The sequence below is a fragment of the Stegostoma tigrinum genome, chromosome 34 (genome assembly GCF_030684315.1).
Source record: "Stegostoma tigrinum isolate sSteTig4 chromosome 34, sSteTig4.hap1, whole genome shotgun sequence".
Taxonomy (NCBI): Eukaryota; Metazoa; Chordata; class Chondrichthyes; order Orectolobiformes; family Stegostomatidae; genus Stegostoma; species Stegostoma tigrinum.
Genome location: NC_081387.1, coordinates 26,526,329 through 26,542,118, shown reverse-complemented (window position 1 = coordinate 26,542,118; position 15,790 = coordinate 26,526,329). Strand labels below are relative to the sequence as shown.

The following is a 15,790-nucleotide window of genomic DNA, read 5'->3' as shown; positions in this document are numbered from 1 at the left end:
CTGGGCCTTAAAAACCTCACAATGTGATCAGATATGGTGCAGGATGGTGTGGGGAATGAACATTGGTCTTGGAAAAGGTGGACTTTAGGATTGGATGGAGATTATTCATCTGGAGAGGATAATTGGCTGGGAGAGGGAGAGCTGTAGAGCTTAGGGTGGCGATGTCACGGCTGGGGGAGAGAGGAGGATCCACTGGCCTGGGAGAGGCGAGAACTTACTGGCTGACAGGGCTGGGAGTGGCGGAGAGGACCTGACACTGGGTTGGGAGTGATGGGAGGGAACTGATACTGTGATGGTGGGAGAAGTGGGGAACTGTCACTGAGTTGCGAGCAGGCTGGGAGCTGACACTGGACTGGTGGGAGAAAGGAGGGGTGCTGCCATTGGGCTGAGCGTTATACAGGAATTGTCACTGGTTTGTGAGTGCTGGAGGGCGCTGACACTGCACTGGTTGGGAGAAAGGGCGGGGGGCTGCTGCCACTGGGTTGTGAGTAATGCAGGAGCTGATACTGGGCTGGAAGAAGCAGAGTGCTGATACTAATCTGGGAGTGGTGGGGGCACAAGACATTGGGCTTGGAGAAGGGTTTGCCATCACCTGGCTGGTGGAGGGACTGTTTTTGAACTTGGCAGGGTTAATGTTACAGGGCTTCAGTGGATGAAGAATGTATCATGGCATGGGTTTGTTTTACCTATGACAGACTGAAGAGAAGTGCAAAGCTAAGTTTGGATTCAGTTCTGGATACTGAGTTCAAATTCCGCTTTCAGAAATTGAGATAAACAATAGTTTGTTTACATTATGGGTTTATTGCCAGAAATTAACCACAGTATCTGGCAGGTTATTGCAAAATAGGAAAGCTTCTTGCACAATCTCTGTACTTTCCAAAGTGCTTCAGGTTGAATTTTGTGCCTTTTGAATTGTGGCCACTGTCGTAATGTGGGAAATGTGTCTGCCAGGTTGTACACAGCAAGCCTCAATAGACACCAGGGAGAATTCCCCTGCTATCCTTCAGAACTACGGGATCTTGTGTCTAGCTTGATGATCATGCAGGGTTGCCTCAATTTAGGTTGGTAACCAAAAAACAGTTACCTTGCGTTTGCAGTACTCCCACAATGGAAACTTTAGATTTTATTTTGTTAAAAATAAGCTTGGACTGATGTTGTTTGTTCATAATAGAAATATCTATTGTAAAAATGATATTGAAGTGTTTGAATTGGAGGACAGGCACTTTTTTCTGAAAAGTACTAGTAAGTGCTGTATTCCATTACTGACTGACTTTATTTCAAAATTTCAAGGTTGTAATATTTGAATTTTTAATGGTGAGCAAGGCTGCATTCACAGCCAGCTCAAAATCTCACTAGTATTCAGTAAACTGCTGCAAGGCGAATCATGTTAAGATTTTGTTTTTAAATGTTTATGGTGTTTAAACTGTGGGATGTGGTTCAGGTGTGACCCCTCACAGCTGGCTCATGAAAACTCAGCAGTGCTGTTAACTATTTGTCCTTATTCTTCTTGCTAACCCTGCAGGAATTCTGTTTGCTCGGAAATTTGGAATGGACATTTTTGTATGTGGTTGTGTCATTTTACTGAGATCAACTACAGCTTAATTGTTAGCCCTCCGATGTTTCAGCATAAGTTCAAGTTTCAGTCAAAAAACTTAAGCAGAAAAATTTAGGCAGATGCCATGCAGTGCTGACCTTTTGAATACCGGTTTTTACAGGTGAGATTTTAAACTGTTTCCATGCCTACCTTCTTGGGTAGATGTGCAATGGCAGTTACCCTATGTCTGAACAATGTTTGTTATTTGATAAAACATTTTAAAAACCTGCTAATTGCTATTTCTGGAAGTTTGTTCAGCAAAAACAGGTTGCTGCATTTCCTACATTACAGCAATGACTAATTTTCAAATAGTTCTCCTTTAGCAGCATAGTCTTCAGCATGTGCAGTGGTAGTGACAGATGATACAAAACACCAGCTTATCTCTTTAAAATTCCTGTAGATTTCTCCGGCATGTTGGTATTTCCACTCATGAATGTGCATATCATTGAGAATCAAGGTTTAGACTTTGCACTTAACTTACACAATTGTAAGCTCCGTAGTAGTGCTGCTTAAGGTTGTGGGCTAAGAATCAGTCCAAGTTCAGTACAGGGCTGAGGGAGTGTTGTCCTGCTGGAGGTCTGGAGTGTGATGGAATGCTTCCCAAATGCTTGGATTTGTACAGCTCCAAGAACACTTGATAACATCCAGGTTGCTTGACCAGCACAGAATCCACCACCGTAAACGTTAACTCTCTCCACCACTGAAACAAAGAGCAGTTACCTTGTATCACATCACCAAGGTTATGGAGTAGATCTGTAGCCCGGGTTGTAGGTGTTGAGGTTGGATGGCTCACCAAGCTCGTTCCTTGTTACGCAGACATTTCGTTACTGTGCTTGGTAACATCCTCAGTGCGATTGTTGGTATGTTTTTCAGTGTTGTTTTTAAACTCCGGAATCCGTTGAGATGGATTGCGTCACTTCTGGGTTTCATCCACAGTGGAATATATATGGGGTCGAGTTCAATGTGTTTATTAGCATGCTTTGTGGAGTGCCATGCTTCCAGGAATTCCCGTGCTTGTCTCTGCCGAGCCTGTCCCAGGATCTTGGTGTTGTCCCAGTTGAAGTGGTGGTTCTCCTTGTCCGTGTGGATTGAGATGAGTGAGTATTGGTCATGACTTTTTGTAGCCAGTTGGTGTTTATCACTGTTTGTAAAACATACTGCAGCAATCGCCAAGGTTCTTTGTTAGCACTTTTCAAACCCACGACCTCAACCACCCATAAGAACAGGAGCAGTAAAGTTAAAATCACCAAAGCCTCACCAAATCAGAGGGCTGCTCTTTTATTAGAGCGAGAGAGACACCAGTTGGTAGTTTAAACTGAGTGTCATCACACCTCAGGTGAAGGAAGGTTTTGAGAAGGACAGTCCTTCATGGTGACCTGAGCCAATTTTGGAATGGAACCAATGCTGTTGGCTTCACGCTGCATCATGGATCGGCATCTAGCTAACTGAGCTAACCAACCCTCGACCACAAAAGGCAGTAGATATATGGAAACACCGTCACCTACGAGCCATGCATCTGTAATTTTCTTCATTATCATTGGATCAAAGTCCTGAAACTCCCTCCCTAGCAGCATTGCAAGTGTTCCCACACCCTATGACTGCAGTGATTCACGAAGATAGCTCATCACCATTGACTTAAGTGGAACTTAAATTCCAAGAATCTTTAAGATCAGTAATGAAGGGTAGTGCCATCTGCAATTTTGCGTTCATGTGTGCATCCTATGGTGCAATATTTGAGTAGGAAAGTACTTCCTGGTGTCCTGGGTTAATCTTTATCCCGCAAAATCCAATCTCACTGAAATTGTGATTGTCATTTTTAGAAAATTTTGCACACGTTTGAGCTGCATGTCCTGCATTTCAAGTTGTGAGGTATGTTACATGAATGCAAATCTGTCCTTTCATTAAGCTCCTTGGATATACTTAAGCCCCTAAAGGTAAAAGCTAAAAGATTGCCCTGGTCTAAACCAGTAATAGGTGCAAACACAAATGGTGAGGATGACAGAGTCTGTGGAGGAATGCAGACAGGTGAAGTGAGTGCACATGCTTGGCAGACAGAATATAATGTGGGAAAGTATGAGGTTACGCACTTTGGCAGGAAGAGTAGAGGAGCTAAATGTTGTCTACATGGAGAAAGATTGCAGAAATCTACTTCAGAGGGATTTGGGAGTCCTTTCTCATGAATCACTAAAAACTAAGTTCGTCAGTTAATTGGGAAGACAAATAGAGTGTTGGCTTAAATTTCAAAGCAAATGAAGTATAAAAGTAGGTATAAAAACTAAAACTACACAAGGCACTAGTCACAGGGTCCTCAGCACGGACACAGGCCCTTCAGCCCAAACTGGTCCATGCTGACCAAAATGTCCATCCACACGAACCCCATTTCCCTGCACTTGGTCCATATCCTTCTAAACCTTCCCTATCCATGTATTTGTCCAAATGCCTTTTAATGTTGTTAATGTACCCACCTCACCCACTTCCACTGGAGCTCATTCTATATGCCTAGCATCCTCTTGTGCCAAAAAAAGCTGTCCCTCAGGTTCCCATGTATTCTTTCTGCTCTTACCTTAAACTAATGCATCTAGTTCATGATCCTTCAACCCCAGCAAAAAGACTGAGTGCATTCATCCTATCCATGGCTGTCATGATCTTATATGCTTCTATAAGATCGCCCCTCAGGCTCCTACACTCTAAAGAAAAATGTCTGAGCTTTTTCAACCACTTTCTATAATTCAGACCCTTGAGTCCTAGCAACATGCTTGTAAATTTCTTCTGCTCTCTTTCCAATTTAATGACATCTTTCCTACAGCAAGGTGACTAAAACTGAAAACTGTTCCAAAGTGTGGCCTCACCAATGTCCTGTACAGCTGCAACATAACTTCCCAACTTCTGTACTCAATGCCCTGCCTGCTGAAGGCCAGTGTGCCAAAAGCCTTCTTCACTGCCCTATCGACGCCTGACTCCAATTTCAGCGAACCGTGCCCTTGAACTCCAAGGTCATCTGTTCCACTACACTCCTTATGGCCCAACCATTCACAATGAAACACTTAACTGGATTTGACTTTCCAAAATGCAACACCTCACACTCCATTTGCCATTTCTGGACCCACTTACCCAGCTGATCAAGATCATGCTGCATAATTGGTCCATCATGGTCCATGATTGTCAGACCTACAGCTGGAATACTGTGGACAGTTTTGGGACCTTATCTAAGGAAGGATAGACTGGTGTTGGAGGCATTCCAGAGATGGTTCAATAGGCTGATACCAGGAAGAGAAGAACTGCTGCCTTATGAGGGGATGTTGAGTAGGCTTAGCCTATAGTCTTTCGAATATAGAAGAATGAATGGTGGCCCCTTTGAAACATTAAAAATTCTTAGGGGCCTTGACAGGAGAGATGTGGACAGGGTTTTTTTTCCCCCTTGTGGGAGAGTCTAGGACCAGGGGGCATAAGATTCTCACATTTAAGACAGATGAGGAGGAATTTTTTTTTCTCTCTGAGAATGGTGACAGATCAGAGGTCTGTCGAGGCTGGGCGATTAAGCATTTTCAAGATTGAGGTGGTCAGATTTTCCTCAGTAAGGGCATTTAAAGGTTATGCGGAAAAATGTAGGAAAGTAGAGTTGAGGATCATCTGAGAAGCCATGATCTCATTGAATGACAGAGCAGATTCGAAGGGCTGAATGGCCCTACTTCTACTCCTGTGTTTTGTAGCTCCCAGCTAAATAATTTATAATCTAATCCTTTCTTCACAGGGATTGCATTTCAAAATACTGGGAGCAGCAGGGCCAGTTGGTGTGCTCGGTTTGCTCCAATATCTCTGGGTCGAGTGCTTTGAAGAGTAACCGCAAGCTCTCGAGTGTCGTGGCGACAGTCTGCAAAGGATGTGCCCAGCTGGAGGAGACCTTGCCCAGCCAGCACATCTGCCCGGAGCACCGGAAGAAAATGGAACGCTTTTGCGTGACAGACTGCGAAGTTATCTGCCTGGACTGCCGGGACTCCAGGAAACACTTGCATCACGATGTCCTCAACGTACAGGAGGCTGCGGAGGAGTTCAAGGTACTAAGTGTGACACCACGCTCCTCTCGGTTAACTTCAGGTCCTTTATGACATTGCAACATCCCAACACACCCCTTCCCAGGCACGCAAGTGTCCCACGACATATATGGCTCACATGTTGCACACCGGGCATCTGTCCTTCTGTTTCAAATCTCACATTGGCACCGCTGGAGGTCTCATTCAGAGTCAGGGGTATGATGCTTGTACAGCTAATTAACCGGACCTAAGCTGATGGCCCAGTTCCTCACCAAGCAGGGGCTGTCCTTTGGAAAAACCAGAAGCCCTTACAATGTCCCGGATGGTGTTTACTCAGCCAATGTTGCTAAAGGTAAAGGCCGTAGACCTTTCCACATTTCCCTTTTCAAGTCCCCTAAGAAATTTGTGTGTTTCAACGTGGTCACCTCTTTATTTTAATAAATACAGGCCAAAGCCACTCAACATCTCCTCATAAGGTAGTCTCTCTATGTCTAGTATCAGCTACTGAACCTTCCCTGGACTGCTTCCAACATCTTTCCTTATTTAAGGGGCCCAGAACTGTTCACAGTATTCCAGCTGTGGTCCAACTAGTGCTTTGCATGGTTTTAGTGAAACCTTCCTACTTTTATACTTCATTCTCTTTGAAATAAAATAAAACCTCCCATGAGTGAATGAAAAACATGAGTGAATGAAAATGAAAATGCTGTTTTAGCTGTTTGGCATGCAGAGGACACTATTGTAACCTCATCAGGTCGACCCCTCGTTTTTAGACATGCCCTGCTATATGTTTCATTGAATCAGTGTTAATCTCTTGGCTCAATGGTAATGGTGGAGTTGGCGATATGCCAGAACATGGTGCAAAAGGAACCCATCTGGCCCATTATGCACATACCAGGTAGCGAGATTACCGAGTGTGGTAGAATACAAGTCTGCAGTTGCTGATGGTCCACAGCTAGGTCTGTTTGAAATCGGCCCTGTTTAGCACAGTGATAGTGGATGGAGGGTGCGCACAGTGTGAAGACGCGACTCCATCTCCACAAAGACTGTGTAAGTGGTCAATGTACCCAATGCTGTTATAGATCCACCTGCAGCTCGCACCTTGGTGAGGATGAGGTCAAGGACATTTTTCTCCCTCTTGTTGGTCGCAACTTGCTGCAGACTCTCAGTTTTGCAACTGTGTCCTTTAGGACTTGGCCAACTCAGTCAGTAGTTTTGCTGCTGAAGCACTCATGGTGGTGGACATTGGGAGATGTGTGTGTCCCCAGCCTCACCCAAGTATATTCTGTGTCCTTAGCACATTCAGTGTTTCCTGTAAGTGGTGTTTAACATAAAGTGGTGATCCCTCATCTGGGGAGGGCTGGTGGGGTGTAATCATTAAAAAATCTCCTTGCCTATGTGCGACCTGATACCATGACATTTCATGGCCTCTGAAGTTAATGTTGAGGTCTCCGAGGATGACAACTTGACACTAAATATACTTATTTCTGAATTTAAAAATTCTGTTTTATGGCCATAAAATCACACAAATTCTGGATTCCAGTTGCATCTTCTGCTCTTGCAGAGCCTCAGTGTGCTGTGATTTGATTTTTTTTTTCCCCGTCAGACACAACTTCAGAAATCTGTCATCAAACTGCAAACCTTGATTGAAAAGCGAAACGTTGCGAAAAGAAAATTTGAGGGTCTGCTGGAGGACACCTTGGTAAGGCAGGTGCCCCTTTTCTAACCTCGCAATATGACACGGTTTTGTTATGTTGAACTCTTAAATTATGTATCTGTATGTGATTATTCAGAATGACCGGATTGTGGAGTACATGAGTAGAGCATTCAGACTATTGAATGGGGCAATGGCCTCGTGGTATTATTGCCAGACTGTTAATCCAGAGACCCAGATAACGTTCTGGGGACCTGGATTCGAATCCCGCCACAGCAGCTGGTGGAATTTCTGTTCAATAAATACCTGGAATTAAGAGTCTAATGATGAGCATGAATCCATTGTCAATTGTCGGAAAATCCCACCTGGTTCACTAATGTTCTTCAGGGAAGGAAACTGCCATCCTTAGCAGGTCTGGCCAACATGTGACTCCAGACCCACAGAAATGTGGTTGACTTTCAACTGCCCTCTTGGTAATTAAAGCAGCATATTCCTCATCCTGTGAATGAATAAAACAAAAAAATTGTACTGGTCCTTCCGAGGAGCAGTCTAACTGATCTCGCTCTTTTCCTATATCCTGGATATATTTCCCTCCATCAAATATTAAGCCCATTTTAAAGATTTGTTGTAACTATCACCACAATTATCTCAAAGAGAGTCCTCCCACTTCCTACAGACAAAGCGGGTGGCCATGAGCCCAAGCTATGCCAGCTTCTTTGTATGTTACTTGGAACAATCCCTCTTCCGTACCTGCACTGGACCTAAACCCCACCTCTTCCTCCGTTACATTGATGACTGTGTCGGGGCCGCCTCATGCTCCCACGGGGAGTTCAAACAGTTCATCCACTTCGCCAAAACTTTACACCCCAACCTTAAGTTCACCTGGACCATCTCTAATGCCTCTCTCACCTTCCTGGACCAATTTTTCTCCATCTCGGGCAACCACCTAGAAACCGATATCCATTTCAAGCTCACCAACTCCCACAGCTACCTAGAATACACCTCCTTCCACCCACCTTCCTGCAAGAATGCCATCCCCTATTCCCAATTCCTTTGCCTCCGCTGCATCTGCTCCCAGGAAGAGGTATTCCACTACTGTACATCTCAGATGTCCTGGTTTTTCAAGGACTGCAACTACCCCCCACAGTGGCTGAGAACGCTCGCGACCGTGTTTCCCGCATTTCCCACAACTCATCCCTGACACCCCGTCCCCGCAATAACAACCAAAAAAGAATACCCCCCATCCTCACATACCACCCCACCAACCTCCGGATCCAACGCATCATCCTCCGACACTTCCACCATCTACAATCCAACCTCACCACCAAAGACATTTTTCCATCCCCTCCCTTGTCTGATTTCCGGAGGGACCACTCTCTCCGGGACTCCCTTGTCCGCTCCACACTCCCCTCCAACCACACCACACCCGGCACCTTCCCCTACAACCGCAGGAAGTGCTACACTTGCCCCCACACCTCTTCCCTCACCCTCATCCCAGGCCACAAGAAGACTTTCCACATCAGTCAGATGTTCACCTGCACATCTGCTAATATGATATACTGCATCTGCTGTTCCCGTTGTGGCTCCCTCTACATTGGGGAAACCAAGCAGAGGTTTGGGGACTACTTTGCAGAACACCCACACTCAGTTTGCAGTAAACAACTGCACCTCCCAGTCACGAACCATTTTAACTCCCCCTCCCATTCCTCAGACGACATGTCCATCCTGGGCCTCCTGCAGTGCCATAACGATGCCACCCGAAGGTTGCAGGAACAGGAACTCATATTCCGCTTGGGAACACTGTGGTATCAATTGGACTTCACAAGCTTCAAAATCTCCCCTCCCCCCACTGCATCCCAAAACCAGCCCAGCCTGTCCCCGCCTTCCTAACCTGTTCTTCCTCTCACCTAACCCCACCTCCCACCTCAAGCCGCACCCCCATTTCCTGCCTACTAACCTCATCCCGCCCTCTTGACCTGTCCATCCTCCCTGGACTGACCTATCTCCCCACCTACACTCACCTTTACTGGCTCCATCCCCGCCTCTTTGACTTGTCTGTCTCCTCTCCACCTATCTTCTCCTCTGTCCATCTCCAATCCGCCTCCCCCTCTCTCCCTATTTATTTCAGAACCCCCTTGCCCTCCCCCATTTCTGGGTCTAGGCCTGAAACGTCAGCTTTCCTGCTCCTCTGATGCTGCTTGACCTGCTGTGTTCATCCAGCTCTACACCTTGTTATCTTGGATTCTCCAGCATCTGCAGTTCCTACTATTTTTCCCCTCCTGTCACACCCATCACCTTAAATCTTTGCCCTTTGGCTATGGAGCCTTCAGTCATTGAAAATTAGTTTTGACTTGACTCACTTGATCCAAACCTTTCCTTATTTTTGACCTTGAAATACTTTCTCAGCAAACCTGTGCAGAAGTTGGAAAGTCCGATGTCCTCTGGTGTGTACAAGGCATTCCTCACTCGGTGCCTTTAATCTTTCACAATTCCCTCCCACCTTGCAGTACCTCAGTGCTCACTTTTAAAACCCTCTTGAAGAGTGAATGCCTCTGTCTCTCTCACTTCTGCCATGGCATTTTTTTTTGGCGTTTTCCCGACTTCCGTCAGGTTTTATTCGAGTTGTTATCTGAATGTTGCCAGTGACGAGCATGTAAAATTGAATGTTAATGAGGAGAGGTATTGATTGCTGGCAGCAATGCACCACTTTCTGCATGTGACCCATTCATTTGTTGCCCACTCAGGTGTAAGGCTGGTGCTCTGGTGCCTCGCCCAATTGGCCATTATTGATGTGACTGTATGAATTAGGAGCAGGAGTAGGCCACTTTTCTGCAGCTCTCGTTCAATAAGATCATGGCTGATTTAATTATTCCACGTGCTTGCCTATTCCTGACAATCTTTCACCCCCTTTGAAACCCGCGGGAGGAGCACTTTAGCTGAGTGTGACTCTGCTCCTTCTCATGTGCGACAATGACCACCTGTACTTGTATTGTGTGTGCCGGCCATTAAAATATCCCAAATCTTTTCATCAGAATGTTACCTGCCAGAGATAGGCATGAAAAGGAGGAAACATTTAACCAAATGTTTGGTCAAAGGATGAGCTTTTGAGGAAGAGACAGAGGTTGAGAAGTTAGAGCTGGGAATGCCAGGGCCTGTACCAGAGGCTGGGAAGCTACATTTCCAATTGTCAGTGGTGGAATGATTAAAATTAGTGATAGATGAGTGGCCAGATTTGGAGGAAGTGACTGAGTTGGTGGAGTTATGAGAAATTTGACCTTGGTGAGAAAATTTAAATGGAACTGTTAATGGATGAGGAGTCAGCAAGTACAGCACTGATGGGCAATCTAAATATGATGCAAATCAGGGCATGGGCTGCAAAGGTTTGTACAGCTATAGGAGTATGGAGAGCTGAATATGGGCATTCAGCGAAGAAATCCTTGGAATAGTCCAGTCTGGTGATTTAGTATCATCCTGGCTGATGGTTTCAGCAGCGGATGGAGATCATTCATTGTGTTTAAGGTGGAAATACTCTGCCTTGGCTATTTAGTCGGAAGCTTGACTTAGGCTCAAACAGGGACATTTTGCCAAAATAGGAAGGAACCTGATTTGGCTTCAGACATTTCCCAGGGAGCAGAATCGTCTCAAACAAAAAACAGAAATTGCTGGAGAAACTCAGCAGGTCCGGCAGTGCCTATGAAGAAAGAAAGCAGAGTGAACATTTTGAATCCAGTGCCACTTCCTCAGAACTAGAATAAGCATGGAGAAGGTGGTATTTATGCTGAAGACGGGGTTGCATTTGTGAGGGGAAAAAGAATGAGCAGATGGTGGAGAGGGAGCCCAGAGAGAGCAAGAAGGGAAATAGAGAGACAAACAAAGGGATTGTTGATAATAAGCCAGGGAAGATGAAAAGCTAGATAGCTGACAGTGGGGGCTGCAGGTAGTTGAAAATGGGTTGGCTGTGCTGAAAACAACCCGTTTCATCACAGCACCTGGGATTGTTGGAAACAAGGAAAGGGATAGTCTCGCTACAACATTGTTAAACTTAGTGCAGAACCCTAAAGGCTGTGAGGTCCCTAAGAGGTGTTGTTTGCCCCCCAGCTTGCATTGAGCCTTTCTGGAATATTGCATCAGGCCTGTGACAGAAATGTGGGTGTGGGAACACAATGTGTTCAAGTGCTAGGCATCTAAATGCTTGATGAATTAATTCAGTGGCTGCAGAACGGGGTTTGTGGTTGGGTCTGAGGACAGTATCTTTGAGCTTAAAGCAATTGGACACGTTGGACCATAGGGTCTGTTTCCATGCTGTATAACTCAATAAACTGATTACAAAGACATCTTCTGGGGAGGTGTCGGGGAGTCACTCACAGCCAGAGATAGTCAGGTTATTGGCTGTGAATCCAGCATTTGTGTGCAAATGCATATCTGTATCTGTATTTAAAGTGAAACTTACTAACTGCATGTATTTGCTTGGGCCTAGAACATGACCCAAAATATAGTGGACAGCATCAAGAAAAGCTTCGAAGAGCTGCATAGTTTTCTTTACAAGGAGGAATCTGCCCTGCTTCAGCAGTTGAAGGAGGAAGTGAACCAACAGAGCCACCAATTACAACGGCAGATCGATCAGATTCCCAGAGATTTGTTGTCACTTGATGGCAGCATCAAGGTGATGGAGGAGGAGATAAGCCAGCAGGATAACATTACCTTCCTATTGGTAAACCACCTCACATTCTCTCATCTATCCGGGGCCAGGCTCTAGCTGCCTGTTAGCAGTCTGCAAACTGTAAGCCAAAACGTAAAGACTAGTGCCCACAGACATCCCTGCTCCATCTCACGACAGTTGGGGTTTGTAATTTAGGGATTTTTTGCCCCCAGTGGACTGATCGAGAATTGGGGTTTAGTGATGTAGGATGGCCAGTAAAGAATCCAACCAAGGAATTCAGGAGGAGTTTATTTGATGGAATGAGCCAGCTGAGCTGGTTCTGCACTGTGAATTCTGCATGATTCCACAGCTTGGTGCTCAGTCCAATGGAATTTGGCTGGCCTCCAGTACTGAGGGCAGCAAGGTAGAGTGAGACTGTTGTTGGCTAATTGCCATGACTGAAGTGCGATTGGAACCACCAGGTCTGCATTAACAACATCCCAATCTTATCAGTCAGTTCCCCTCAGAGAAACTCTGCTTTTCAGTGTGAATTAGGAGGTTATATTTGTCAGGAAAATTTGATCAGGCTGAGGCATTTTCTTTTGCTGTTTGTAAAGGAGGAGACGGACAGATGACCATGACGTTATCTCCACAAAGCCATACTTGAGTTTGTGTGTGAGATCACAACCAGAGACGTTCTGATGGTAGGGTGGACACACGCAAATCTAGTTGAAAGAATTCACGAGATCTGTCTGAGGTTAGGGTGGTAGGCCGTATCACCACAAAAAAAAATTGGTCCAGGTGAATATGTTTGAAGGATCTCTGATTGAAGGGTATCCTGATAGGATTGGATGAAGGGAAGGAGGAATTGAATGTAGAGCATTAACAATACCAAAAAGCTGCTTTGCTGAATGTCCTGTTGCGGTACAGTGCATGCCACGTAACTAAGCTGCATCTGTCAAAACCCAAATCTAGGTAACAGTTCATTCACTGGATGAGAAATCCAGAGGTATGAGGTAGAGACATGAGTTGGAATTCACAGTGGGACAGCTAGGAAATTTAAATACATGTATTTTTTAAATAAAAAAAGCACAGCCTGATTAATGATTAGCTTGCATGTGACTCTCAATCCTCAGCAGCATGGTTGACTCTTTGACTGCCCTCTGATATGGACCAGCAAACCATGTGGGTGGACGAATGTCATTTATTGGCCTTGCCGGTTAAAAACAAAAAAAGATTAGTTTCATTTTTTAAAATCTTCAGTGTTAACTTGTGCAAGATAAATCCAATCTTGTGTGTTTATATTCTAATCTCTTTTTCATTTTGCATTTGCAGAATCTGAAAGAAACGCAGAAAAGGTAATGAGCTCTAGTTCTGTATTACCCCGTGTTAAAACTTGTTAGGTTTATTCCTATTTAGTTGCGTGGTTTTACTGTTTTAACTCCATGACAATACTTCATAAGGTCTCATTATTGTTATAAAGTGGAATCTACTATCAGTACGGTGGTTGTAAGCAGAGAACTTTTTAAAAAGACACTGACGAGCTTATGTTTGACAGAAGGTATTTTATTGTCTTCAGTGTTACTGGTCACTCTAATGAGCAGATCAACTCATGGGTAAAGAACCAAAGACCTAGGGAATTTCAACAACTTTTAAAATCTAGCCCCTCAGGGATGCAATAAATTTGAAAGTACGTGGAAGGTGATACTGAGAGCTTGGGTGTTAAAAGGAGAGGTAAGGCCAGTGTTGAGAGAGGATCTCAGCCCAGAAAAACAGAATCCATACAGTTGGAGCTAAGAAAAAGCAAAGAGCAAATCAGTAGTTTCCCACTATCTAAATGTGTGTGTTGTGCAGAGTACAAATTGGGAAATTGGACAAGTATGTAACAGAGGTAAGACAATACCATGGAGCACTGTAACCATTATGTGAACTGGACATATCAAGTTGGCAAAAATAAATTTGTGGGTGAATATATCTTGAGGCTATCTTTTAGAAAAACATATTTGTTTACCTAAGCAGCGAGCACACTATTTTTCTTGCGCGTTTTGAGAAGATTTGTAGCTCAGGTTGAGGTTCTGGATGTGAGTTTGCTCGCTGAGCTGGAAGGTTAGTTTTCAGACGTTTCGTCACTTTTTTATGTGAAAAAATATACTTTATTCGTAAGATGTACAAAAAATAAAACATATTCACATACCTACCCAGCCATGCAAGCCGCTCCGGGTTACCCAGGGGGTAATTACACCAACTAAAGGAAAAAAATCAAAGAAGGAAAAAAAAGCAAAGCAAAGAAACCGCCCCGGCAGTCGTCACCCCGCACAGTCCCCCCGTTGGCCCCCTGACTAGTTGGGGAAGGCGCCAGCTGGGCCCAGTTACCAGATAGGGTTCTTTTTTCTATTCTGGACGAGGGGTTTCATACGGTGGTCTTGCCCCACCACGCCTTGGCGGCGCCTGCCCAAGCTTTAGCGCGTCCCTCAGCACGTAGTCCTGGACCTTTGAGTGCGCCAGTCTGCAACATTCGGTCGGGGTCAGTTCTTTCATCTGGCAGACCAGCAAGTTGTGGGCAGACCAAAGGGCGTCTTTGACCACATTGATGGTCCTCCAGGCGCAGTTGATGTTGGTCTCGGTGTGCGTCCCAGGAAACAGCCCGTAGAGCACGGAGTCCCGCGTCACGGAGCTGCTCGGGACGAACCTCGACAAATTCCACTGCATCCCCCTCCAGACCACCTGCGCATAGGCACACTCCAGAAGGAGGTGATCGACAGTCTCGTCCCCCCCGCAGCCACCTCGAGGGCAGCATGCAGTGGCGCAGAGATTCCGGGCATGCATAAAGGATCTCACTGGCAGAGCCCCTCTCACCGCCAGCCAAGCAATGTCCTTGTGCTTGTTTGAAAGTTCTGGCGATGAGGCATTCTGCCAAACGACTTTGGCAGTCTGCGTGGGGAGCCACACGACGGGATACACCCTCCACACACAAAGGTAGCCGTCAGGGGGGAGGGTGGCGTTCGGTACGTCCTTTCCCCCATTTTCCAGGTCTTTGTACATTGTGTCCCTGCGGACCTGGTCCATCCTCGACCCCCAAATGAAGTGGAAGATGGCCCGGGTGACCACAGCAGCGCAGGTTCAGGGAATAGGCCAGGCCTGCGCCACATACAACAGTACCAAAAGCCCCTCGCACCTGACAACCAGGTTCTTACCCGCGATGGAGGGGCACCGGAGCATCCACCTGCCCAGCTTCTGCTTCAGTTTGGTGATACGGTCCTCCCAAGTCTTAGTGCACGCCCCAGCTCCACCGAACCAAACACCCGGCACCTTGAGGTAGTCTGTCCTGACGGTGAAGGGGATGAAGGAGTGGTCATCCTAGTTCCCGAAGAACATGGCCTCGCTCTTACCCCTATTGACTTTGGCACCCGAGGCCAGTTCAAACTGGCCGCAGATGTCCAACAGCCTACTCACCGACCAACGATCGGTGCAGAAGACAGCGACGTCGTCCATGTACAGGGAGGTCTTGACCTGAAGGCCTCCGCTGCCTGGGACAGTCATGCCCTTCAGTCTCACATCCTTCCTGATGGATGTGGCGAAGGGCTCCACACAGCACACGAACAAGGCGGGAGAGAGCGGGCAGCCCTGCCTGACTCCAGATCTGACGTGAAAACTGTCTGATTCCCACCCGTTGATCGAGACTGCGCTAACGATGTTGGTGTAGATCAGCCGGATCCAATTGCGGATGCCCTCCCGAACCCCAATTTGGAGAGGACGTCCCTCATGTAAGCATGAGAGACCCTGTCGAAGGCCTCCTCCTGGTCCAGGCTGACGAGGCAGGTGTCCACCTGCCTGTCCTGTACGTAGGCGATCGTATCCCTGATGAGCGCGAGGCT

At 46.1% G+C, this 15,790-nt stretch overlaps 1 protein-coding gene across 1 annotated transcript in view; it reads left to right on the top strand.

Annotated features, from left to right (window-relative positions):
- The window catches only part of LOC125446349 (zinc-binding protein A33-like), a 28,590-nt gene that overhangs the window by 149 nt on the left and 12,651 nt on the right, over nucleotides 1-15,790 (top strand). Inside the window, exons 2-5 of the mRNA XM_048519850.2 lie at nucleotides 5,346-5,649; nucleotides 7,229-7,324; nucleotides 11,754-11,987; nucleotides 13,251-13,273. Coding sequence (XP_048375807.2) covers nucleotides 5,346-5,649; nucleotides 7,229-7,324; nucleotides 11,754-11,987; nucleotides 13,251-13,273 — 657 coding nt within the window. The remainder of the gene's footprint in view (nucleotides 1-5,345; nucleotides 5,650-7,228; nucleotides 7,325-11,753; nucleotides 11,988-13,250; nucleotides 13,274-15,790) is intronic.